Source organism: Schistocerca piceifrons, chromosome 7, assembly GCF_021461385.2.
Source record: "Schistocerca piceifrons isolate TAMUIC-IGC-003096 chromosome 7, iqSchPice1.1, whole genome shotgun sequence".
Taxonomy (NCBI): Eukaryota; Metazoa; Arthropoda; class Insecta; order Orthoptera; family Acrididae; genus Schistocerca; species Schistocerca piceifrons.
The window spans coordinates 84,336,830-84,362,302 of NC_060144.1; the positions used below are offsets into that span (position 1 = coordinate 84,336,830).

Consider the following 25,473-nt stretch of genomic DNA (forward strand, 5'->3'; position numbering starts at 1 on the left):
CGCGAGACCGCTACGGTCGCAGGTTCGAATCCTGCCTCGGGCATGGATGTGTGTGATGTCCTTAGGTTAGTTAGGTTTAACTAGTTCTAAGTTCTAGGGGACTAATGACCTCAGCAGTTGAGTCCCATAGTGCTCAGAGTCATTTGAACCATTTTTGAACGCATACGTCAATTTCTTTAGCCGCACCTGGTTATTCATAAAATTTTAAGTTTAGGAGTACATGTTGGTACTAGCGTTAACAAGTACGAATGCACTCTATCGTGCATGCACTCTCGAGGCTATAGCCAGTGCGACATCCGTTGCTGCCGTACAGGGGTCGCGAAGTGGGGCCGAGGCTGTTTACTAGATAAGTTATTGCAATATGACGATGTATTACTATATCACAGTTTTTAGTTCTTGACGTTGTCCATTATGGACAAATCGTAGTTCCTTTTATTCTGAAGAAGGTTGGGTTATCTCACCTGAAACCTAGGTAAATCTAGGTAGACATTGCATTGAGGCTGTTGTTAATTTAAAATTAACTGTCCTCTTTGTGTGCTATCATTTTCCAAAATCTCGTTTCGATATCTCGAACGGTTTATGAGGTATGGGGGACGTTGTGAATATTTCATTCGAACGCGTGTGTGGTCTAGAGTGAACATGCTACATCAAATCCTTTTTCTGGAGACTGGAGGCAGATACTGATGCCCTCCTAAGCTTAAATAAGAATTCAAAGTTTTAGCTACATTTCATATAGTGCAATACGTAGTCTAATATGCACTAAACGCAAAACAGAAACCTTTTTTTTCTCGAATAGATTCTGTGAAATCGTTTGAGAAATAATGTAGGGCGTGCGCCTCGATCCTGTCAGTGCAGCACTTCGCCAGCTCTGGCTTTTCTCTGTACTTGGTGGTGACCGAACATCTCTCCTAGTTTCGATTCGTAAAATGCGCCTTGGCGTGGATGCAGATGGCAGCACTAGGGGCCAGGCGTGTCAGAGCAAGGTGTTAATGGAGCGGTGCGTCTGTTTTGTAACCTCGAATTCGCTAAATGCGAGTTGATGTTCAGCGATGATTCGGGTACAAAAGCCAGACAAAACAATCCACGGGTGGCACGATATATTCCGTGAGTCCGGCTGCTCATGTGGTGGGAAGGAACCAGGACTACTCGGTGGGAGAGAAGGTGGAGCGTTTGAGGGAAAAATTCGTTTAGAGCGCTAAGAAATCGACTGCGCGTGCGAGCCGAGAACTGCACACACCGCAGTCAACTATCTGGTGCATTCTGCGCAGACACCTCTGTGTAAAACCGTACCGCCTGCAGTTGCTACACGCGCTGATTCCTCGGTATAACAGGCTTCGTGCTGACTCCTGTAGTAACTTGCAGAGGCTACTGGAGGATGGCGGTTTTTCACAGACGTTAGTTTTCAGTGACGAAGTCACGTTTCATGCAACTGGAAAGTTAAAATGTCACAACGTTTCGTGTGTGGGCACAGAAAACCACACGAGATTGTGCAACTCCTTCGCACGTCTTCAAAGGTTTATGGATCATTTTTTCTTTACGGCGAAAGCTGTGACTTGTTTCGTGTATCTGGACGTACTGTAGGAAAAGCTTTTGTCGCAATTACAGCAGTACAGTTTAAGGTGTGTTTCTTTGTATCTGTGTATCTGTCTGTGGCATCCTAGTTCCCAAACGAAACGTCTGATTTTAACGCAGTTTTTTTTTATTTGAAAACTGGTTTAATCGGCAGGGTTCGTAGCTCTATTCCATGAATGTCTGTTCAGCCGTTTAAAATATCATCAGCTAAACTGCGTAAGAATGTTTTCTGCCAGCGCATTCTCTTGGTATACGTTACGTAATACATAAGAGCTACGTCAAGTTACGTAGTACCAGATTGTACAGGTCAAAAGTATCTAAATAAAAGCCTGCGAGAACATATGATGATTTTTGTCTTTTGTAGTAGCCAGTTTCAGCACCTGCAAAGCGGAAAAACTGTAAAAGGTACAAAAATAATATGTATTTGCCGTTTTCAGTTTAATGTAAGTACTAGTACTGTGACCCAAGCGTTGTCGCGTCGGGAGACCGCTAAGTAAATAAAATAAAAACAAAATACATAATAGAAATGATGAAATATGAAATTTAAATCCAAGCAAGCTACCTGAGCAACGTAGGTTAATATCAAACTAACAATATCAGATCGTTGAGTCTAAGTCTTAATTAATTTACTCCGAAAAATTCGCAGTGTAGAGACAACCTCACGCTTCTGCCCGTTCGGGTCGCCGCACTCGGTCAAGCCGTGCTCGCCGTTTAATGAAGCGTGCCTTGTTACGCTATAATCAAACCACTGATGGCTATAGGCCTCGTAAGACAGATTGATGCATGAAACTAGGTTCCTACGTAATTATGTAAAATATGATATAAAATAAACAGGTAACTCTGTTCCTTAACAACTTTAGCCTAATTAAATATCGATTGGTTTTCATGTTGTACATAATAAATAATTATAACTTCATTACCTATTTTGTGGTGGGATGTGGGACGCGCAGGACAGGATGAGATGATGCCAAACAGAAGAGCCTTATACCCAGCATAATGAAAGCACACTGTTCTAGTTCTAGAAAGGATAGCTGCTGATAACTTCTGATTTTTTTTTATTTACTTAGCAGTCCCCCGACACAAAGACGCTTGGACCAAAGTATTACTACTTATATCAAAGGGAAAATGCATATTATTTTTTTAAACTGAAAGGGGAAACACGTATTATTTTTTTTTACTTTCTAGAGTTTTCTATGTTAAGATTTTTAAAATTTTTATTTACATTTAATGCAATAGATGTGGTCCAACAAGCGTTCTTTCAGATGTTCTTGATTACCTCAATCTCGAAGTACCTCAGCGTTGCGTTGGACGTGCTTCCCATCTCGACTCTCCACTTTCTTCGTGGCCGCCACGGGCACCTGACTGAACTCTTTTTTTTTTTTTCTTCTTCTTCTGACGTGACGTCAAACATCGTGTGTTCCTGCCTAGACAACTGCTTAAAATGGAAGTGTTGCTAGGAAGGGTAGTTAATGCGGTCACTGATATCGACAAATGACGTGTTGAAACGTATGTAGCAAGAGCCTGAACGTCTTATTCACGTTTTCTGCGTCACAAAAACTGGTTCAGATGGCTCTGAGCACTATGGGACTTAACATCTGAGCTCATCAGTCCGCTACACTTAGAACTACTTAAACCGAACTAACCGAAGGACATCATACACATCCATGCCCGAGGCGGGATTCGAACCTGCGACCGTAGCAGCAGCGTGGTTCCGGACTGAAACGCCTAGAACCGCTCCGTCACAGCGGTCGGCTACTGCGTCACAAGCGGTGCCATATTGAACACCTGTAATGTGAGGTAAAACTTCAAGAGATGTCCCATCCACTCGTATATGTTTTGTTCTGATCCTGTAGTATTCGCGCAGTTGTCTTCTGAAAAACACGAAGGTACTTACGAATAAACCTATAGTAATCGTATGCCCGAGGTGCGACCCTAATAACATGTAACATCGCCTGTAGAAAGAGAGTGCCCAAGTTTTTGCAGGGACGCCATATCTAGCCGAACCAGTCATTGATGAACAGATCCATACAGCTACCAAATTATGAGATGATTACTGGTACGTTTGACCTGCTGTTCCAAATAGTTTGTATGAGAGCGAGAGACATAAAGGGTCAGTCGCTGTGTGTTAGAGTGTTTGAGAATTCGTCAAATCAGAGAAGTATGCGTGGCCCTCAGACAACACGGCTGGTGTTGCCTTGGAAGACCAAAGACTCCACAGCTTGCTCACTACAAACATGTACAAGAAAGGCTAAATCTTGGTTACCGAGAACGTTAAAAGAGTCATCCTGGTTTATTAACATGACAGCGTGAAGCAACTAGTCCAAATTATGGTGCCACAGACATCCTCAAAACATCACAGAATCATCTCCGTCCACACAGTGCGGATCAAGCGTCCTATTCGGCTATCGATGCTCTCGTCAGCTTGCATCATTTGAAAAGAGGCGCGGTGGCGATTTTCAGACGACACTAGATGTCTTCACTCAGCTACTGTTTTGTTTGGCCTATAGAGGACGTACAGCTTAAGGTGCCACTGTAAGCACCACGCTTTTGCGAGGTTCTCGACTCCAAATGTCCGTCGCATGCCGTTAGCAATGCAAGGTTCTCTCGGAATCTGGTTGAGATGGACATGAGTTAGTCGACAGCGGAAATTCTTGTCAAGTTTAAAACCGATTCGATTAGAGCCTGACGATCGTCTCCGAAATGGTTCAAATGGCTCTGAGCACTATGGGACTTAACTTCTGAGGTCATCAGTCCCCTAGAACTTCGAACTACTTAAACCTAACTAACCTAAGGACATCACACACATCCATGCCCGAGGCAGGATTCGAAACTGCGACCGTAGCGGTCGCGCGGTTCCAGACTGAAGCACCGCTCGTCCGATCAGGCACCGTGTTTCCAGTCATCAACAGTCCAAGTGGGTGTTGACGGGCCCAGGCGATGCGTATAGCTTTGTGTCTGCAATCATTAAGGTATACGAGTGGGGCTTCGGCTCCGAAAGCCCATATCGATCATATTTCGTTGAATGATTCGCACGCTGACGCTTGTTGATGGCCCACCTCTAAAGTCTGCAGCAATTTGCGGAAGGGCTGCACTTCTGCTTTGTTGAACGATTCTCTTCAGTCGTCGTTGCTCCTGATCTTGCAGGATATTTTTCCGGTCGGAGCGATGTCGGAGATTTGATGTTCTACCGGATTCCTGACATTCACGGTACACTCGTAAAATGGTCGTACGGGAAAATCCCCACTTCATCGCTACCTCGGAATGCTTTGTCCTATCGCTAGTGCGCCGACTATAACAACAAGTTCAGTCTTACATAAATCTTGATAACCTGCCATTGTAGCAGCAGTAACCGATCTAACAATTGCGCCAGATACACGTTGTCTTATATAGGCGTTGCCGACCGCGGCTCTGTATTCTGCCTATTTACATATCTCCGAATACACATCCCTATACCAGTTTCTTTGGCGCTTCAGTGTAAATGCTGTCGCATTCGCACAGGACACCATTCACTTTTGGCACTTTAAAGACATATATCGTCTTTAACGGGGTGCAACATATCTCGTATTTTAGACGCAGGCTGGAACACCGATCTCAGTTCACAACCCTGCAGCACGCGTTCTACCTGGCTGGTCGTTGCGTCACCGTAGATGTTGTATTCCGAGGAGGAAGATGGTGAACGTGTGGATCCTCGGATCCTCTATGACCTCATTCCTTTCCCCCATCTACTCCTATTCCTCGACCATATCCGCATACTCTACACCTCCCGCCACCTTGATCCCCTCACCCCCTGGTTGCTCCACTCTTCTCCCATCCCCACCCTCTGCCCGGCCTTCACTGTTGTGTCCCCCCTACCCTCCATCTCTACACCCTTCAGCTCCTTTCCCAAGGTGGCTTCCATCAACTCCCCCTCCAGGATGATGCCCTCTCTCCCTCCATTTATCCCTCCTATCAACTCTAATCCTCACCCCCCCCCCTCCTTTCCTCCTACCTTTCCCTGGGCTCCCTCTCCCCCCCCCCCCTTCCATCCTGTTTTCTTCCCAACTAACCTCTCCCTACCTCCCTTCTCCACCCCCTTCCCCAAGTCCTTTTGTATTCCCCTCAGCTGCCTTCCCCACTCCCTGTCGCATCTGCCTAGCATCCCCCACCCCTCTTACGGGTCCTCATCCTCCATTGGCTCCTTTCCCCCCTCCCCCTTCGCTTTTCTTCTCCTTCCCCCCTTTTTTATTTTCTCATCATCTGTCCAGTTTCCCTCCAACTGCTCTCGGCTGTGGTATGTCATCTTTGCCATCTTTTTAGTGCAGTTTTCCAGTGAATGTTCAGTGTTGTTCGTCTTTCCACAGTGTTGTGAACAGAAATCATGCTGTCGCTGGGTGTGAATCTTATGTCTTTTGCGAACAGAAACCAGACTGTCGCCGTGACTTTTAATTGTCTGTCTATTATTTTAACTGTCTGCTTCGTATGTATTTTATTAGCATCGTCATCCCTTTGTTCTATGTTTAAAGTTCCACGATTTTTTTCGCCATGTTACCATTTAAGTCTCAGATTTTATCGCCTGTTTTTATTATTTATTATCTTCATCTTTTGAAAACAAAGTCTGTGGGCTCAAGAGCGGCATACTAAGCTGCCAGCCCGCCCCCTTCGGGGGAAATCGAAATTCAATAAAGAAAGAAAAAAAAAAGGTGAATGTAGAGTGAGAGCCCGCTAGTTGCGCTGACCGGCGGCGCCCCTGTTGCAGCGCGAGGAGTCGATGAAGCGGCTGCTGGAGTGGAAGCAGCGCATGCTGCAGTCGCCGCTGACGCGCAAGCCGGGCCCGGCCCCCGGCTCGCTGCCCACCTCGGCGGCGTCGTGCCGCGGCCTGGCCCGCGCCGGGGGCAGCGCCGCCGCCGCCGCCGCCGCGGGCGCCCGCCGCGCCTCGCACCTCGACGAGAGCGCCGCCGCGCGCATGCGCAGCCGCTCGCACGACGGCAGGCGGCCCTCCGCGCCCGCCGCCGCCTCCCTGCCGCGCTACAACAGCTTCTCCTCCGACGACGAGGGTGAGTACCACCGGCTTTTGGCGGGCTGGCAAGCGGGCCCGCACTGCTGCCCACTTCCCGTCGAGCTGGCGGGCCCGACATCACATGTCACAACTTGCGACGTCTCTCGATCACTCGTAATTATTCCCATCAGCCCCGTCCTATTTGCGAGGTGCTTTCAACACGTAATGCAACACATTTTTTTCTCGACCAGTTTTGGTAAAAAAAAAAAAAAAAATCATTTCGTTCGAGACACCATCGTCATCCCATATGTCCACTCCAGTTAAATGTCAATACTACGAGGGTCGCTCCAAAAGAAATGCACACTATTTTTGTAAAAATACAGTTTTCTTTCTGCATGTTTTACAGTGTGTAGATACATCCTTCCCGCTTGTTTTCAAACTTAGTTCAACCTGTTCCCGTGAGTGGCGCCGTCACAGCATGTCCTCATGATAGCCACTACACTTGACGTTATCCAGAAGCAATGTGTTGTCATAGAATTCCTGTGCTGTGAAATCGAGACAGTAGGAAACATCTGCAAGAGGTTGAGAAAGGTGTACGGAGATGCTGCTGTCGATCGCAGTACAGTTAGTCGGTGGGCAAGCAGGTTACGTGATGAAAGCGGGCACGGCAATATTGAGGATTGTCCCCGCAGTGGCAGGTCTCGTACTGCACACACTCCAGACAATGTGCAGAGAGTTAACGAATTGGTGACTGCTGACAGACGCATCACGGTGAACGAATTGTCACGCTACGTTGGGATGGGGGAAGGAAGGGTTTGCAGAATACTGAAAGTGTTGGCGTTAAAAAAGGTTTGTGCCAGGTGGGTTCCCAGGATGTTGACAGTGGCTCAAAAAGAAACAGGAAACACTGTATGCAGCGAACTTTTGGAATAGTACGAGAATGGTGGAGATTAATTTCTTGGAAAAATTGTGACAGGTGATGAAACATGGCTCCATCATTTTTCGCCAGAGACGAAGAGGCAATCGATGGAGTGGCATCGTGCAAATTCGCCCAAGGAAAAAAAAAATGAAAACCACACCTCCGGCTCGAAAAATTAAGGCTACGGTGTTTTTCGATTCCGAAGGACTCTTGCTTGTCGACATCATGCCAAGTGGAACCACCATAAATTCCGATGCATATATGACGACCCTGAAGAAACTTCAAGGTCGACTGAGTCGTGTTGGACCACATCGGCAAAAAAAAAAAAAAAAAAAAAAAAAAAAAAAAAAAAAAAAAAAAAAAGTTTTGCTGTTTGCACGAAAATGCACGGCCACATGTCAGTCAAAAAACCGTGGAAGCGATCGCAAAACTCGGATGGACAACACTGAAACACCCGCCTTACAGTCCTGACCTGGCTCCATGTGACTATCATCTCTTTGGGAAACTGAAAGACTCTCTTCGTGGAACAAGGTTTGAAGACGACGACTCCCCTGTGCACGCTGCCAAACAGTGGCTCCAACAGGTTGGTCCGGAATTTTACAGTGCGGGTATACAGGCGCTGGTTCCAAGATGGCGTAAGGCAATTGAGAGGGGTGGAAATTATGTGGAGAAATGAAAATATTGCTCCTAAAGGATGTATTTACACACTGTAAAAGTTTCAAACATGTAGATTAGATGATGGATTTAAAAAAAAAATACTGTGCATTTCTTTTGAGGTGACCCTCGTATAACCAGTCTTCAGAATGGCGTCTGCAACTGAAGAGCGTTCCAAACAAAAGGCAGTTTGTGATTTTTTATTCTGAAAAGAAGACCATCACAAATATTAACAAGCGTGTACAATAGGTCTACCGGCAGTGGATAAACGCACGGTAAGTCCTTGGGCGAACGTCTTTCGTCAGCAGTACAAGGAGAACTAAATCTGACTGATCTCCCATATGTAGACCTGCCGTGACGCCTGCAGTGCTACAGCGTGCGAGGTAACCGGCAAATAACAATCGAGCAACTCACTGCTCCACTTCACACCTCTCTTGGTGGTGCTCACATACTTGTTCACCAGGCAGGGTATTCAAAATTTGTGCCCGCTGGTTTTCTCCGAGCCTGACTAAAGAACATAAAGTGGAAAGAAGAAACGTCTGCACCGAACTGCTTGCTCGTTATTACGCTGATGGTGACAATTTATTGTTATACGTCATCACAGTCGATGAAACACGGATTCACTGCTTTGAATCTGAAATGAAACGCCAATCCATAGAGTGGCATCACACAACGTCTCCTTCGAAGTCCAAAACAGTACTCTCAGCCGCTAAAGAGAGTGAAAGGGTTATTCTGGTTCGGTGTACTCCCTCATCGTCAAATGATCTACTCCGAAGGGTATTGCGAGACTCTTTGGAAACTGAAGAAACGATTACAGTGAGTTCTTAGCCACATAAATGCGAACGCACTTCTACGTCTCCACAGTAACACAAGGCCACATACAAATCTGCACCCCCGAGAGAAGATCACAGATCTGAGATGTAATGTTCTTACTCTTCTGCCCTCCAGCCTGGATCTCACACACTCTGACTTCCATCTCTTTGGCCCATTGAAGGATGAAGTCGGCGGGAAACACAACAGCAATGACGGGGAAATCATTCATGCAGCAGGAAGCTGGAAGAGAGGCATACCAGTGGAGTGGCGTACAGGTTCTCACATTACGGTGCTATAAGGCCATAGAACGCAAGGATAGTACATTGAAAAATGCGATTTTATAGCCAATGAATTGGGAGACAACATGGTGCATTTAGAACATGTATAAACCATTCTGCTTTGAGAAAAAAAAGTTGTATTACTTATTGAAAGACCCTCGTACAATCACAGATGGGCTCGATATGGGATACAGCATCGTTCAAGTCGGCCTCTTGGAGACGGACAATGTTACCACCAACTCATCGCGAATCACCAGTACATTCAGTCCACTATATGAAAAACTGGTCTCACGTGCTCGATTTTGAGTCTCACAACTATACTTCTCAGAAAATGTATGATGATAGTAAATATTCTCTCATAGACAACTGAAGAAGACACTCCTACCAACTAGTGTGTAGCAACATAACTTGTTCAGAAGGCGATGGCGGCGGGTCGTGACAGGCGTCTATCAAATACTGAAAGCGGTGAGGGAGTCGTCCTGACTCGCGATCGATCAGCCACTACTCAAAACACCCGGGGATTGTTTATAACTGGATCTAAGGATCGCACACCTCATTCCGTGGCAATCCAGACGGGCTTGATAAGACTGGTGACAGCTGACCGGGTTCCACACAAGGTTCCTCAAACCGTCATGAGTGAATCCAAAGGGGATATCTTCTTGCTGGAATTCAGGAAGCCAGCGGAGTGCTGCACACGAACCAACAGATGATGTTCCTACCCCATCATCCAGCGAGGTACGATGTTACAAGAATCAGAATCGAGTCCGCCTATATCAGCATCCCTCACATGACCATACTTCCCACACCTGGCTTCAAAAAAAAAAAAAAAAAATGGTTCAAATGGCTCTGAGCACTATGCGACTTAACTTCTGAGGTCATCAGTCGCCTAGAACTTAGAACTAATTAAACCTAACTAACCTAGGGACATCACACACATCCATGCCCGAGGCAGGATTCGAACCTGCGACCGTAGCGGTCACGCGGTTCCAGACTGAAGCGCCTTTAACCGCACGGCCACACCGGCCGGCCCCACACCTGGATCAATAGTTGTTGTTAAGTGGTGTGCTTCGTCTTATGTTGTTTTCGCTGCGTTTTTACCCTGCTCATCACACGACCAGCTCAAATATAATGTTTTGATGGCAGCAAAACAGCCACTGAACTCTCAAACCCTTGGCAAAGTTCGCCTCCATGATAAGTCGCGTTACACCCCAATGGTTGGGTGTTAGTACATCCGTATCCATATGATCTGATTCATCTTGCTTGCCAAGTGGGCAAAATTCGGGTAACCTGTGTTGGGTATTTTCGTGTGGGTGCTGTATACATGCGATAAAATTAGGAACCTGCTACAGTTGGTCTGCTGCAGTTTCTCAAGATCCTATACCCCAAGCTTGGGCGTCTGTTCGTCCGTCTATGCCATCCCACAGTCGACCTGTACCTCGAGAAAAACGGTGGCCCACTCAGCATATGCTAATTCTGTCAAAATAGTATGTGACGGTGCGACACATCAAAATGGCTCTGAGCACTATGGGACTTAACATCTGAGGTCATCAGGCCCCTAGAACTTAGAACTACTTAAACCTAACTAACCTAAAGACATCGAACACATCCATGCCCGAGGCAGGATTCGAACCTATGACCGTAGCGGTCGCGCGGTTCCAGACTGAAGCATCTAGAACCGCTCGGCCACACCGGCCGGCAAGGTATTCGGGAGGTTTCCCGTGATTCTCAGGCTTATGCCAGAACGGTATGGCACTCCCATTTATTCCTAATTGGGCTATCCCCCATTTGTCCCACTGTCAGATTGTCTGATATTTGGCTGAAGAGAACTGCGACTCTCCAGTGAGCCGTATCTCAAACAACCCGCCCCTCTCCTAGGAGTGGCGAATGAGAACAGTTCAAAAAATTACTAAATAACCAATAAATAGCAACTAAAAGCTCTAGTTAACATGTGCCATGATGTAAATACGCTTATACAGAAAGACTGTATTTTCATTACTTGTACATGTCAAATAAGTTTATCTTAACACTTAAGGGTCTTTGGAATGTAAACATGTCAATGTTAAACTTTTAATTGATGATGTTGTGGTTATTACTGTCCTCTGTGCGAGACAAATAAATTTCCAGCAAAAATGAAAGTAAACACATCAATGAAATGATTTCCACGTACACCTATATCTATTTTTGCCACTTGATGTAGGCACTGAAACAAAGGAATCATTCGTTACATGATTATATTTCATTCTATAACCTCAGCGGAAATCCCAGCAAATAATCCGCAACAGACTTGAGATTAATGTGACGTACATGTAACTGTAACGCACCTTATGACTGCAGTATTCTGCCGAAACGCATCGTGCAGACTTCGTCTAATACGTAAGGAGGCCACTACAGACATATTCAGGAGGAGCCCAAGGGATACGCGCCAACATTGTGGACGACGAGCAGAGATCTCGTCTATGTACAGTCGTGGACAAAACGAGCGAGACCCTTCGCCTTTTCGTTATGCTGATCCGCACAGCTTTAAAGTCTGCTATACAGCATAACAAGCAAGGCGATGAAGTGCTACCAACATACTATGCAAGTTCGCTCAACTGATGTGCTGCGATAACTACGAAAACGCCACAGCATCGTCTGCCACCACTTCGTGGGAAACGAAATACCTCAAGTATAAGCCAATGTGTTGTATTCACATATCTGTGACTATGACTTGGATCTAAAGTGTGGTTATGGATAGTACGTATGCTCAGATTGCGGATCTAGCATCATGAATAAAGACAAGGGAAATGAATTAGGCGTCCTTCCTCCTCCGTAACATCAAATATATTTTAGTTATTCTTTCTTAAATGAACTGCGCAGAAAATCATTCACCAGAAGTGAATAACTTTTTAGTAACACCAGATGATATTAACAGCTTGCCGGCGCAGGTTAGACGTGCGCTCAACGGCGTCTTATCACGGACCGCGCGGCTCCTTGCGCCGTCGGTTCGAATCCTTCCCCGGGCATGGATGTTTGTTAGGTTAGGTAGGTTGAAGTAGTTCTAAATCTAGGGGACTGATGACCTAAGCAGTTTGGTGACTTAGGTCTTAGAGCCATTTTTTGACCTTTCCCATAAATTTTCTTTGCATAAACGGCGGTATCTTTAGATTGCGTTGACGTAACTCACTTTTTTACACCACAAAGTGACCGTATACTGCAGGAAGTTCGATACATTTCCGCTTATTATGTCCACCCGTTCTCGAGGTAAACGGGTTTTAAGGGTTGGGTAGACAGATAGGTCGTCAAGAAAGTGAGACTAGTAGGGTTCCATTTTTACCGATTTACGTGACGAAATCCTAACAACGAAAATAGCTACCACAGTTACTGAAGACGATGGCCGCATAGTAATTTCCCCTACTCTTTATTCGAAATGTTCCAGTTGCAGTCGATACATCAGCATATTAATCGTAGCTACGCTTTCGATCCAAATCACGTTTACAGGAATGCCTATACACGTGGTAAGTCAGATCCCACTATTAATGCCACCACGCTTTAGATATGCGAGCATTCCCATTACTAGCTACCTTAAGCAACACTTCGGCTAATGAACGTTTTCTCGCTGGGGCACGTCTAATGGAGAATTCGAAACATTGTAGAATACGTTTGGCAGCTACGTTGCCGTTTATTTCCTGGGGTGGTACAGAATAATCCTACTAAATTTACTCGCTAACAACAGTTTTTTGTTATTTCGATAAACATCCCGAATGATTGTCATATAAGCGGTGACATAAACGTAGACAATTCATGTTTTTGAGTCCAGAAAGCTCTATGCAACAGAAACTGCAGATCATTTTGCCATTTTCATTGCGAAATTGCCGGCTTATTGATGTCTGGGGTAATAATAGAGGGCTGTTTGCCTGGGTTGTCTGCTAATGTAGTGAAAGGTGTTTGCTACTGCAAGGGAGGTCTGGTTTTTTTCGGTTCTAATCTCGATGGAGGCTGATAGATTATCAGTAAAGCTATTTTAAGAAATTCTCGCGCCCCCAATACGTTTTATTGCTACCTTTATTCTGTACCGGCGCCCTGTGGATGTCCATATGAAACTTTTGTAGAATTTCATACTTGTTACTGCCTACTTTTACCGCTTATGTCAATAATTGAATTGACTTAAGTGTGGCACTGAATGATTTTTAACTGAATTTCGTTATGAATCCTAACGCATCGCTAAATTTGCACACTTTCATGGTAGGTCAGCAACGGTTAAGCCGTGACTCGTCTGAAAGTTGACACAGACCACGTCGCGGCCGAATGCGTATAATATTTTGCTAATTCGTAACGATCTGGGGTACTTTGTCTTATTAAAACAGTTATGTTATCTCAATAAGCTGAAATTCATTTTTATTAGTACAGTTCATACTAATTGGCGTTTCTTCTTTCATTTATATCTTATATTTAGGTGATGTGGTTAACACACTAATCAGCATTAATATAATCTTACACATGATTGAAAACAGTCTGACAGATTTCGGATAGTTTTTTATTTTCACGCCTGTGCATAGTATGTTGGTAGCACTTGGTCGCCTTGCCTGTTATGCTGTGTAGCAGACTTTAAAGCTGTGCGGATCAGCATAACGAAAAGGCGAGGGGTCTCGCTCGTTTTGTCCACGACTGTACCTAAGTGGAATACAGTAAGCGGCTCGTCGGCGGCAGCGTCAATTACTTCAACTTCCACACCGTGAAAAAATGATGAACTCCTTGCAAGCACACTTAATGTCAATGCAGCGGCGCTGACTCCCAGAACGGAGGACTCATATTCGAATCTCTCCTCAAGCATAGCTATTTGTTAAGGAACGTTATTGTTCTTTATCCCCAACTGCTTCCGCCCTCGCACCTTACGCTTGAGCTGGATTTTCGATGTCTCTGCCCACTGCCACACTTGCGGTTATACTCTGCTCGTGCTTCAAAGCTTTAAACCTAATTGTTGTATCCAGTGCCTCGTGCAAAACCATTCTTCTTTTACTTCCTCGTTTGGTGGTTTCTGCAACTGTGGTGTAAACACAGACCATAGATCCGTAAATGCACCGAGCCGCGAATTATTGCTTGTCGTTCAAGGCATTTCGAGGAACGTTATTTCGAAAATTTCGAGCAGATTTGGCCAGTCTATGAAATATTATTATAAAATGGTGTGAAATTGTATGCTTCCAGCCGGCCGTTGTGGCCGAGCGGTTCTAGGCACTTCAGTCTGGAACCGCGCGACTGCTACGGTCGCAGGCTCGAATCCTGCCTCCGACATGGATGTGTGTGATGGCCTTAGGTTAGTTAGGTTTAAGTAGTTCTACGGTCTAGGGGACTGATGACCTCAGATATTAAGTCCCATAGTGCTTAGAACCATTTGAACCATTTGTACGCCTCATCGAAAGTGCATTATGATTTATTGAGGATCATGATACCTGACGTGCGAAATGCAGTTGGTTTACTCAAACTGTAAAATCACCTGTACCATTAGTGTGCGAATGAATTAAGGATTGGACCTGCTCTAAGCCTACAAATGTAGCGTTTCGTTCACTGATAGGCAATGACTTCTGTTAGTAGTTTTTGATTGCAGAACAGCTAAGACATTGCAACAATTGCTCGAGTTTACACACAGTACCACGTATCTCGCCCCTAAATAGACGTCTAAAGTGTTTGTTGTGTGCCTTCACGTAACTGATTCCTTAGTTATAATTATTTCCTAGATATTAATGCAAATCACTCATTGTGATCAGCCGTAAGACCTCAATTTAATCAGTGTATCATTGTCTCATGTCTTGATTCGTGGCTACGGTGACGACTAAGAACTGCCAAATAACCAATGTTACTGGTTATCGTTTTGTATCGTCTTACTGAGGTTAGGACCTCCTGTTGCCTGTTTTAAAATTTCATTTTAGAAAAGCTCAACTTTCTGAAAAACACCATGATTAAAAAGAAAAACAGTAATTTGCAGAACAGGAAGTTATTCTAAAAAGCAAATATTTGATCGTTCAACGCAGTTTTACTCCCTAATCCACAAAATGCGATTAATGACCAACGATTTATTTTCTCGATACTGTTGTTGCACAAGCAAACACAGAAGTTTGTCACTTGTTGAGTCTGCAGAGCATCTAGTTACGTTTTTAAAAAATGGACATTGTCGCTTACAAGAACCTCAGACGTAATATTATGCGTATAACTGGAACTAAACTTTCCCGCAAACTTTGACATCTTTCCTGTGGGAAATTTGTGTGTTCAGTCGTAAGTGCCAATGAGTGTTGTAAGTTACTCCGTAGAGTGTATTTGCATGAAAAGGAGCGAGAGTGAAGTTAGGAGCCGGTACGTAAACCCATCCATTCCCCTGCAAAAGCAGCACGGAGACCACGAAGAACTATCCACCATAAACAGTGCCGCTTGCCTCCATTCTACAGTGAACAGCTGGGAGGTTAGAATTGTTAGGCTGGGGCATTGCTGCAAGGTTTCAAGAAAAGAAACTCCAGGCTCCTCCCTCCAACTGTGGGTTAAGATTTCTTCCATCATAGGCTGGAACTCAGTACCGTGCACCGACGTTGGCGTAACCCCGCGACGTTGAAATTTCATCCCATCGCGTGTGTTTGTATCCGCTATCTTTCGGTCGAGTCCCTACCCCCACATTTGCGTGCATCGTCGACTTCCCAAACTTTTTATTGTTCTACACATGTCTCAGAAAGAGCCTCTTTATTGTTAACCCGTGTGCCCGACGAAAATAAAATCCCGCCAGTAAATGTACCTTGTAGAATGTCTTTATCTGATTTTACAGTATAATTACTTCTTAATATTTAAGTTTAATCTTACTATTATGACTAACTTTTTTGAGTTTATTTGTTGTTGTACTTCATTTGAAAGTTAAGACAGTTTGTGTTATTACATGTTATTTAAACGGTGATGGGACTAATTGAAGGTGTGGTTTTTTTAACAATATTTGTGGCTAACCAGACGCATGCTTTCGACCTTGTAAATTAGTTTGGCTATAATACTATTATTTTGTTTGAAATTAATACACCTTTTTTACTAACAGGGGGCTTCGATAACTAATCGTAATGGTCGTGCTATGTCGTCTCTGAAATATCATCGAGGATGACGGAACTGTCTTGTTCTTTCGTTACTAAAGTCAAAGTCTAGCGTTCGTATGTATATTTCATCGAATGGAGAAGTCAGTACAACGAAAAACCTATCCAGAGTTGCGAATTTTACTTTTTTTATTCACTTGATGACTAGTTTCGGGCCGAGATCCATTTTCAAATCATCGTAACATAGTCCAGCATGCTGGCAGTTAGTGAATGAAGAAGTCGTTAAGTCAGTGTTCCATTAGCCGGGAAAATCCAAGAAATCCATGGCGATTAAACACCGGGTTTGATATTTCCTTAGAAAATAATTCAGGATTCGCTACCCCCTTCACATGAAGTATGCTGCTAGGGCTGAGGCGATTGGCGCATTGATTAATACGCTGGACTCATTCAGGACGCGCCAGTCAAATCCCCGTGAGACTACCCGTATTTCGACTCTGTCAGTCTTACTATACTACCGTAAGTGTATGCTGGGATGATTCTTCCAATATTGTGACGTGCAACTTTCTTGCTCATTCTCACCCAATCTGTTAAGGGCCTCGATATTACGTCTAAACTTTCTTCTTACATCGGGATACTTTTTCCGCTGAATCAGTCTACACAAAAGCCGTGATAATGAGCTCGAATAATCGAACAAGATTTCCTAGATTTTAACCTTCTTTAAACTCAGTATCCACGTGATCGCAGGATAAACGCCTGTAAAATCAAAACTGTTTAAGTAGCAAAGACACTCTCACAAGCTCTCTATATTCTCTGAATTCTCTCGCGACGAATATGTTGGCTGCAGTGAACAATTAGTCACGGCGTGTAGGAGTTTTTGCAATTTGTTCTGCGAACTTTGCGTTCCTGAGAATTTTCCCTGATCAGTGAAAACCGAGCGAGTTGTCGCAGTGGTCAGCACACTGGCCTCGCATTCGTGAGGACTACTGTTCGAATCCGCGTCTGGCCATCCACATTTAGATTTTCTGTGATTTTCCTAAATCCCTCCAAGCACATGCTGGGATAATTCCTCTGAAAGGGCACGACCGATTTCCTTCCCCATCCTTGACGCAAATCCGACTCTGATGCCATCATTGTCGACGGGACGTTAATCCCAATCTTCCTCCTTCCCCTCCTTCTCATGACTCAAAATTCAGTGACCTACGAGCAAAGACTCTAAAACATACTGGTTCATAAATACAGTATTTAGTTTCTGATTGTGGAGTTTAATTTTATCCATGGCTACACGAAGTGAGACAATTTAGCAGTTTGAGAAAAAAAAGTCGGCTGAACCACACGTAATATTAATCACCTCAAAATCCTATTAGTTTAAAAACATCTACGTTTCGCATATTTGCTTAATCTGATCGCGGAGTGTTTTAGGTGCTTCGGTCGTATTACGTACAATCACGGACCAGCCTTCAGAAATCGTGTGTAAAAGTTAAAATCTAGACGCCTGCTTGGGTTTGCACTTTGTTGAAATTTATGCTAGCAGATTAATGGTTTGCAATGGATCTGTACTCATTGACGATCTCTACTTTTTCCGCAAGCTGAAGTACAGGTTTGTTCATTAGTATCTATACGGTTTCAGGGGAAGACTGCGCGAAATACACAGAAAATAAAACCCACTTCGTTAGATAGAATCTCAAAGTTTTGAACTCACATTAGAGGTGCTCAGTAAGGACGCGGCATATGTCAAAGCGGGAGTATGAGCACGTGTGCGCAATTCATTGGAGTCACTGATGCTGCTATCACAACAGCCTGCGTGGGATGTCGATCCGTTGATGCGCAAATCTGCAGGTGCCTACTAGTGGGTTCGGCAACACCATTGCGCTTATTACGAATCTAAACGTGGACAGACGCTCTATCCACCGGTATGTGTCATTTATATGTATGTCTTGCAGTTTTCGTGCAGTTGGCTTCGGAAATCCTGAAGGTACTCATCAATAACCTTGCTGTGAAATTTAAAACTTCACCGGCGTATACATTGTTCCATAAAATTTCACCACAACTGCCGGATGTCTGCAACTTCCTGCCACGATATTTCGGTGCAGAGTTTTCTGTGAGCTCTGAGCTCAGAAAGTTTTCGACAGTATTCACTTTAAGATGGCCAGAAGACTCTGCGCCGAAATATCGTGGCCGGAAGTTGTAGACATCCGGCAGTTCTGGCGAAATTCTCTAGAACTATAAATAACCACGTTGAAGAAATTTATATAGATTATTTTTCTGTCTTAGTTGCACTCGATCATCTCCAGATATACGTTGTTGTGTAAGAATCTGTTCGTCAATGTACAGGAACTATGTATCACAGGGCAGTATTCTGATGTGTAGTTCCCCTATAGATATGACTCGTTGATTACGTAATTACATAGATATGAAGATGCTCGAGTGCGATCTAAACTACGTAAAAATGTGCAACTGAGACGGAAAAATAAAAGAGACAACTTAAACAAAAATAAATCCAGTTGCTGAAATCTCGCGCGAGGAATATGTCGTATGTAGTGACTACCTCCGTATTGGTACGGGCCTTGAGGAATACCCAATAGTGCAGTCGGTAATAACACTGCATACAAATGGGCCAGATTAGAGTCCCAGTGCATCACACAGTTATCATTTGAAAAGGTGTTCTTCCTTCTGAGTACTGCAGAAGAAGGTACGTACTAGAACGTCTGTGATGATCTTCTGCAGTGAAGGTAAGTGCGCTTTTTTATCTATTGCATGCCTGTAGTGGTACTCGGGTCCTGTTGGTACCTTCCTGCCTGCCTGACAGAACTAATCACTAATAACGTCTGAGCGGGAGCTCGTGGCCGACTGCTGTGCATGTAGCGGGGCGTGGGCCGCACGCCGCGCCGTACCGTACTAACCCCGGTCGCTCCTAACACCGGCGCCAGGCCGGATGCGGTGGTCGGCGAGTTAGCTGGGTCGGGTCGCGTCGGGTCCGAACGCTGGCCGCGACGGGTGGAGGGTCTGTTTTTTGGAACCGCGGGTGCCAAGTTGTCCTCTGCCCACGCAGAGCCGGGGGACGTCCGCAGGGCGAGAAAGCGCGTGCGCCGCCCCTCGCAGGCAGGAAGGTCCCGCTCGGCCAGGGCGCGCCACGGCACAGCCGCCGCCACCCCCGCGCCCGCCCCCGCCTCCGCCCCCGCCTGCGCCTCCGGCTCGGGGCCCTACGAGGACGCGAGCGGCGCCGCGAGTAGGAGCGGAGACCGGCGCGGAATCCCGCCGGACGCGTCCTACGACGACGAAGAGTACCGCGGTCGCGGGCACCGGTACTGCGGCGACGCGGCGGCCGAGCGCGCCCGCTCCCCGGACAGCTACCACAGCCACCAGCACCGGCGCTACCAGAGCAGCAGCAGCGGCGAGGCGCGCGCCAGGAACAGCGAGACAGTCGCCGTCGAGGTCCACGCCACTCCCGGTGGACGCGGCCGGCAGACCTCTGCCGCGGCTCCGGAAGCGAAGCCGTCTCGCGACGAGCGCTACTCGTGCGAGAAACACTCGGACAGTGGTTACGACACGATGCACCGAGCCGGCAAAGTGGCGGAGCTGGAGGCGACGGAGTCCCTGCAGGGCGGCGCCGCCGGGCCGAGCGAGTACGCACTACACCGCCTGGCCTACACCGTGCGCACCTCTCGCAACCACCTGTCGGAGGCCGAGGAGTCGGCAGAGGTGCCGGACAAGCTCTGGGAGGACAACGCCGGCAGTCGGCGGCCGTCCGCCAGCGTGGGAATCCCTAGGAGGAAGAACTCGTTGCAGAACCGACTCCACGCGTCGGAGTGGATGCCGGGGAAGGAGGAGGACGCGGTGCAGATGCGAGAACCTCTCGAGCCGTCGCCGCCAGTGTACCAGCCGACGGAGGCACACGTGTCCAGTCTGAGGAACGAAGAGAGCGGCAACAGCAGCGCCGATAACGCCGTCGGATTCGCTTCCTCGTCCGTTTCGTCCAGCCTGAGACGTCGGATCGAAGATCTGCGGGCGTTCGCACTGGGCGACACTGACGGCAGACGTGGGGCCAATACCGATTCCGAGAACGTGAGAGAGCTGCTCGACGGTTACGAGAAGAATAAGGGCAGGAAAACGGAGACGGGGCGCCAGCGGCACGCGGAGGACGGCGGCGAACGACTGCGCGGCAACCGGCGACGCGTGTTCAGCGATACGGAGACTCTGCTCTACGACACGGGCAGTGACCTAGACGTGGAGGTTCGCGCCACACTGAAGCCGTCGGCGCCGTCAGTCGAGCCGAAGCAGTGCGCGTCCTCCGATCCGCCGCAGCCTGTCGCTACGGTGAATGGCAGTGACGAGTCCGCGCCGGTACCGCCCGCTACTCCGGCCAGCGAGGACGACGAGGTGGCGGCGGCGCTGGGGAAGCGCGACAAGTTCGTGAGCTCGTGTCGCGACCTGGGCAGTCGCAGGCCGGGCGCGGGCCGCACGCGGGGGCGCAAGTCGCTCTCCGTGTCGACGGCCGCGACCGACAGTGGCACGTCGGCTGCGGAGGCGGGCAGTGGCACCGAGGACCTCGAGGTCATCGTCACCCCGGGCTACCTCAGGCTCAGCATGGCCGAGTCGATGGTGACGCACGAAGACTCCGACTCGCCCACCTGCACGCCAGTCGCGACGCCCGCCCTCGGCGGCAGTTCCACCGGCACCGTCGCCAATGCCGACGGCGATTCCAATGCCAGCTTTCTGGCGCACATCGAGGAGCACTACATGCCGATGACACCGTCGAGAAAGGCCGTGTTGGCACCACCGTCCATTGCCGACTCCTTCTGCATCGGCGGGTCTGCGGCACACAGTGCACTCGTGGAGAACATACTGGCCGGTGACCTGGAAGAGAGCTCGTACGTCGAGATGACGGAGAACGGTTTCGTGCGCTCCTTGCTCGCACCGACCACGGACAATGTCTCTGCCGCTGCGTCTAAGCTGGAACTGAAGAGGCTCAACTCTGGCGACTCCACTGCTACTTATGCCATTCCTGACAGTCCACGCTACTGCGAAGTCGGTTCCGTTTTCAAGAAGGCGGCAGACGGCCTCGGTAGTGGTGTCGGTGTGACAGCTTCTCATTATGAACTACTGTACAATCCTTCTTCCCATTACGAGCCAGTATACATGGAGGTCAGCCCACTGACGCTGAAATCTCGCGAGAAGGTCGTCGGCAAAGACGATCCCACCAAGACGAACCCGGACAAGCGCAGTGTGATGTCACTGCCAGAGAAAAACAACCCTACCTTGCACAGAACTACACGCACGAGTCTCCCGGACATACTGAGCTCTTCGACAGGGTCGCAGCCGGCTCGAGAGCAGGGCAAGGCCGACCGTGACAGTTCCGACGCCGACGACGAAGCGTCCAAGGACCTGGAGTCGGTGGACACACCGCGGCACCCGCGCTTCAGTCTGTCCGATACGTTCCGGCCGGCCTCCTACTACCTGGGTGCCACGAGCAGTGGGCTCACTGTCGCCACCGCTGACAATCACGACTCCTCCGACAGTGACCTAGTACCACCGCCACCTATTCCGACCAGTCCACCACCACTCGACGACTTCGACAATTCTCTGGAGACGCAGGACTCGTCGTCACTAGAAGCCAGGCTGCGAAATGATGCCGTTACTAATGCCGAAGTGGATTCCGATGCTTCTAGGCTGTGGGAATCGGCAGGTAGTGAACGCTCCAAGAGGCGACCTCTGTCAGGAGCACGGCTCATCCCTGGGCTGGATGTGGGGAGTGACCTGGACTCTATAGGTAGCAGGAGTGGCTTGGCGCTCCACCTCGATGACGGCGGTACCGTCGACTTCGATCGCTACTTGGAGGACTTCCACAGTAGTGAACCATTCCACTTGTCTGCCTACGCCAAAGACACGTACTACTCGCCTTTCTCGAAAGATACCGGCTACAGCTACAACGAAAACAGCCAGTCACCACCCGATAAGCTATCGGAGAAGGCAGATCCCTCTACAAAACGGGTTAAGAAGAATTTGTCAACTACTCTGGAGGCTTTGGCGAATCGAGAAACGACAGGTGGTAGCCACGACGACGTTCATTACGAGAATGTGCAGCCACTGAAGGGAGGCGAATGTCCCATAGGCACAGACGCGACAGGTGCGCCATATTATTACTCCGACCTGCTGAGGACGGACGACGACGGGAGCTTCGCCAGTTCGGCGTCCGAGAAGAGCCTGTCCAGTCTACGCGGCCGGGTGCCGCCACTCAACAACCAGCGGGCGGACGCCTCCGACTCGGCGGCGGCGTTGCTCAAGAGGAACGACATCGGCCGCAAAGTGAACCCGATACACCAGCACCGGACGTTCCACTCGCCCCACCACGCCGTGCAGTGCCCGCCTCCACTGCCCTCGACTCTCCCACCCGCGATGCCCACTAGCGAGGAACAGAAGCGCCGGCTGGCGGCCGAACTCGCGAAGGGTGCGAACGTGGACGCCAGAAATCTGTTCGAAGCGGACACCTTGAGGCGGAGGCCTGCCAAACAGTCTCCGGTGCCCGCGGCGGGGAGCGTCGTCAACCTGTACCCGCACGGTCTGCGCGACAAGTCGCGCTCTCTGGAAGGACTGGTAGACGACGCCGGCAGCAGATCGCCGACGGAGAGGCAGCCGGAACCGCACCGGCAGCAGGAGCAGCACCGTCGAGAGCAGCAGCCGGTCGACCACTGGGAGGAAGACGCCCTGTGGCGAGAGAGCTTGCGCCGCGTCAGCCTGAGGCACACCCGGTCCCTGGAGAACCTCGACGGCGGAGGTGGCCGCAGGCGGGCCCAGCTCTCTCGCGGAGCCACGTACGTGAACGACAGCGTGGCCGCGCGCCTCGAACCGCGCCGCCGCAGCCAGCACCAGCTGCGCTACGGCGACGTCGCCGCCGAGAACGGCGCGGAGAGCGCGGCCCCTCGCCTCCGCGGAGGGCCGGACGGCTACCTGTGGGAGGCGGAGGGCGCCGCCCGCCGCCTCCCTGCCGGTTCGCCGGCGCCGGCCCCGTCTCCGCTGCCCGGCGCCCCCTCTGCCGCGGCCGTCGGCGCCGGAAACTCCCTCCCGAGCACGGTGTCGACTTTTTTAGACGACGCCCGCCTCCTGTCGCCTCCCCCGCCGCCTCCGCCCCCGCCAGCCACGACGCAGTCTTCCGCCTCCAGCACGCCGTTCGAGCTGGACCGCGAGAAGCTGCGCCAGTGGGACCTCATGTCGAGCGCGCCGCTGCCGCCCGCGTCCGACGACCAGCAGCAGGCGGGGGCGGCGGCGGCGGCCCAGGGGCGACCGGAGGCGGCATCTGGCGCTGCGCCCCCGCCCCCGCCTCCACCTCCGACTGCCGACTCGCCGGCCCCGGACAGAGTCGGGTCTCCTTGCTCCCCAGGTGAGTAACGTCCGTGCGAGCTCCTCTTTTACAGCAGTCCTGTGCGCGGAACGCTACTTCACCAGGTAAGAATTGCCGTATTCGGACGCCACTTCCTCAACATTCGTTGTAACCTTTGAACTCTAAACTTTGCGAAAGGCATTTGTCACTGTACCACTCTGACAGCTGATAGCAAAAGTGCGAGTAAGCACACTTCAGCAAGTACGTAAACGTTCACAAAATTTTTTACTTACAATATCCTTTACGTTGTCGTAGACGGAGAATGCTCCCCAGCCAGGAAAGTAACACTGAGTAACCTACGCGAACGTGATAAAACCGTTATATGGCTGGTTCGAATGGCTCTGAGCACTATGGGACTTAACATCTGAGGTCATCAGTCCCCTAGAACTTAGAACTACTTAAACCTAACTAATCTAAGGACATCACACACATCCATGCCCGAGGCAGGATTCGAACCTGCGACCGTAGAAGTCGCGCAGTTCCGGACTGAGCGCCTTAACCGCGAGACCACCGCGGCCGGCCAAACCGTTATAGATTCTCATTGTACAGGGTTATTCAAGTACCTTCAGGGTTTCAGAAATCGTGTTAATATTTTTTGAGCATGAGTTGTTAAGGGGGGTAGGACGTTAAACGGGCCGACTTGGATCAGGAGAGGCACCACAGGACATTCTAATTTCCACTGTCTATTCTTTTACAAGTAAATTCATAAAACTTTGTCAGCATGACCAGGAAGGATTCAGGATTCATACTCATAGCAGTGAAAGTGCAAAAACACAACAAAATAATTGTTTTTTTTAGATATGAAATTTCATCATTTTTTCACTTACTGTAAGTATGGTTTGTATGCAGTGCAAAATTCATCGAACAGTCTCTCTTACTTGTGAAGAAAAATGTACCTATAGCAACAAATGCAGCCAACAGTAAGTGAAAAAATGATGAAATTTCATATCTAAAAAAATTTATTTTGTTATGTTTCTGCATTTCCACTGCTATGAGTGTGAATCTTGAATACCCTCTGGTCATGCTGACAAAGTTTTATGAATTTATAGACAGTATAGACAGTAGAAAATAAAATGACCTGTGGTACCTCTCGTGCTCCAAGTCGGCCCGTTTGACGCCCTACCCCCCTTACAGTGATGGATTGGGAATAGTCTAGCCTGTTGAATCCTGCCTAGTTGTCAAAGGGGGTGTCTAGGAAACCTGATTTTCGGATCGCTAATCCGCAGCTCATGGTCGTGCGGTAGCGTTCTCGCCTCCCACGCCAGGGTTCCCGGGTTCGATTCCCGGCGGGGTCAGGGATTTTCCCTGCCTCGTGATGACTGGGTGTTGTGTGATGTCCTTAGGTTAGTTAAGTTTAAATAGTTCTAAGTTCTAGGGGACTGATGACCATAGTTGTTAAGTCCCATAGTGCTCAGAGCCATTTGAACCATTTGAAACTGCTTCTAATCCTGGTGGTGGATGAAATTTTCACGGCCAGTATCTGCCCGGCAGCCGAATGCGGTGGCCATGCGGTTCTAGGCGCTGCAGTCCGGAACCGCGCTGCTGCTACGGTCGCAGGTTCGAATCCTGCCTCGGGCATGGTTGTGTGTGATGTCCTTAGGTTAGTTAGGTTTAAGTAGTTCTAAGTTATAGGGGACTGATGACCTCAGATGTTAAGTCCCATAGTGCTCAGAGCCATTTGAACCATTTGAACCATCCGCCCGGCAAGGAGTGCAGGATAGATGGTGGCGTAATGTTCCAGTTAACCAGTCTTTGCGCCAATGTCGTGGATTAAATTTGAAGTCGCTCCGTAGTGTCTCATGAAGTAAGGGCGTGTGACACTTGATGGCTATCCCCTCATCGGAAGGAGACGT

General features: G+C 48.5%; 1 protein-coding gene across 1 annotated transcript in view; it reads left to right on the forward strand.

The window, feature by feature from the left end:
• LOC124805452 overlaps positions 1–25,473 on the forward strand; it is a gene marked incomplete at its 5' end in the record, with an annotated part of 688,368 nt that overhangs the window by 172,206 nt on the left and 490,689 nt on the right. Inside the window, 2 exons of the mRNA XM_047266014.1 lie at positions 6,308–6,721; positions 19,453–23,620. Coding sequence (XP_047121970.1) covers positions 6,308–6,721; positions 19,453–23,620 — 4,582 coding nt within the window. The remainder of the gene's footprint in view (positions 1–6,307; positions 6,722–19,452; positions 23,621–25,473) is intronic.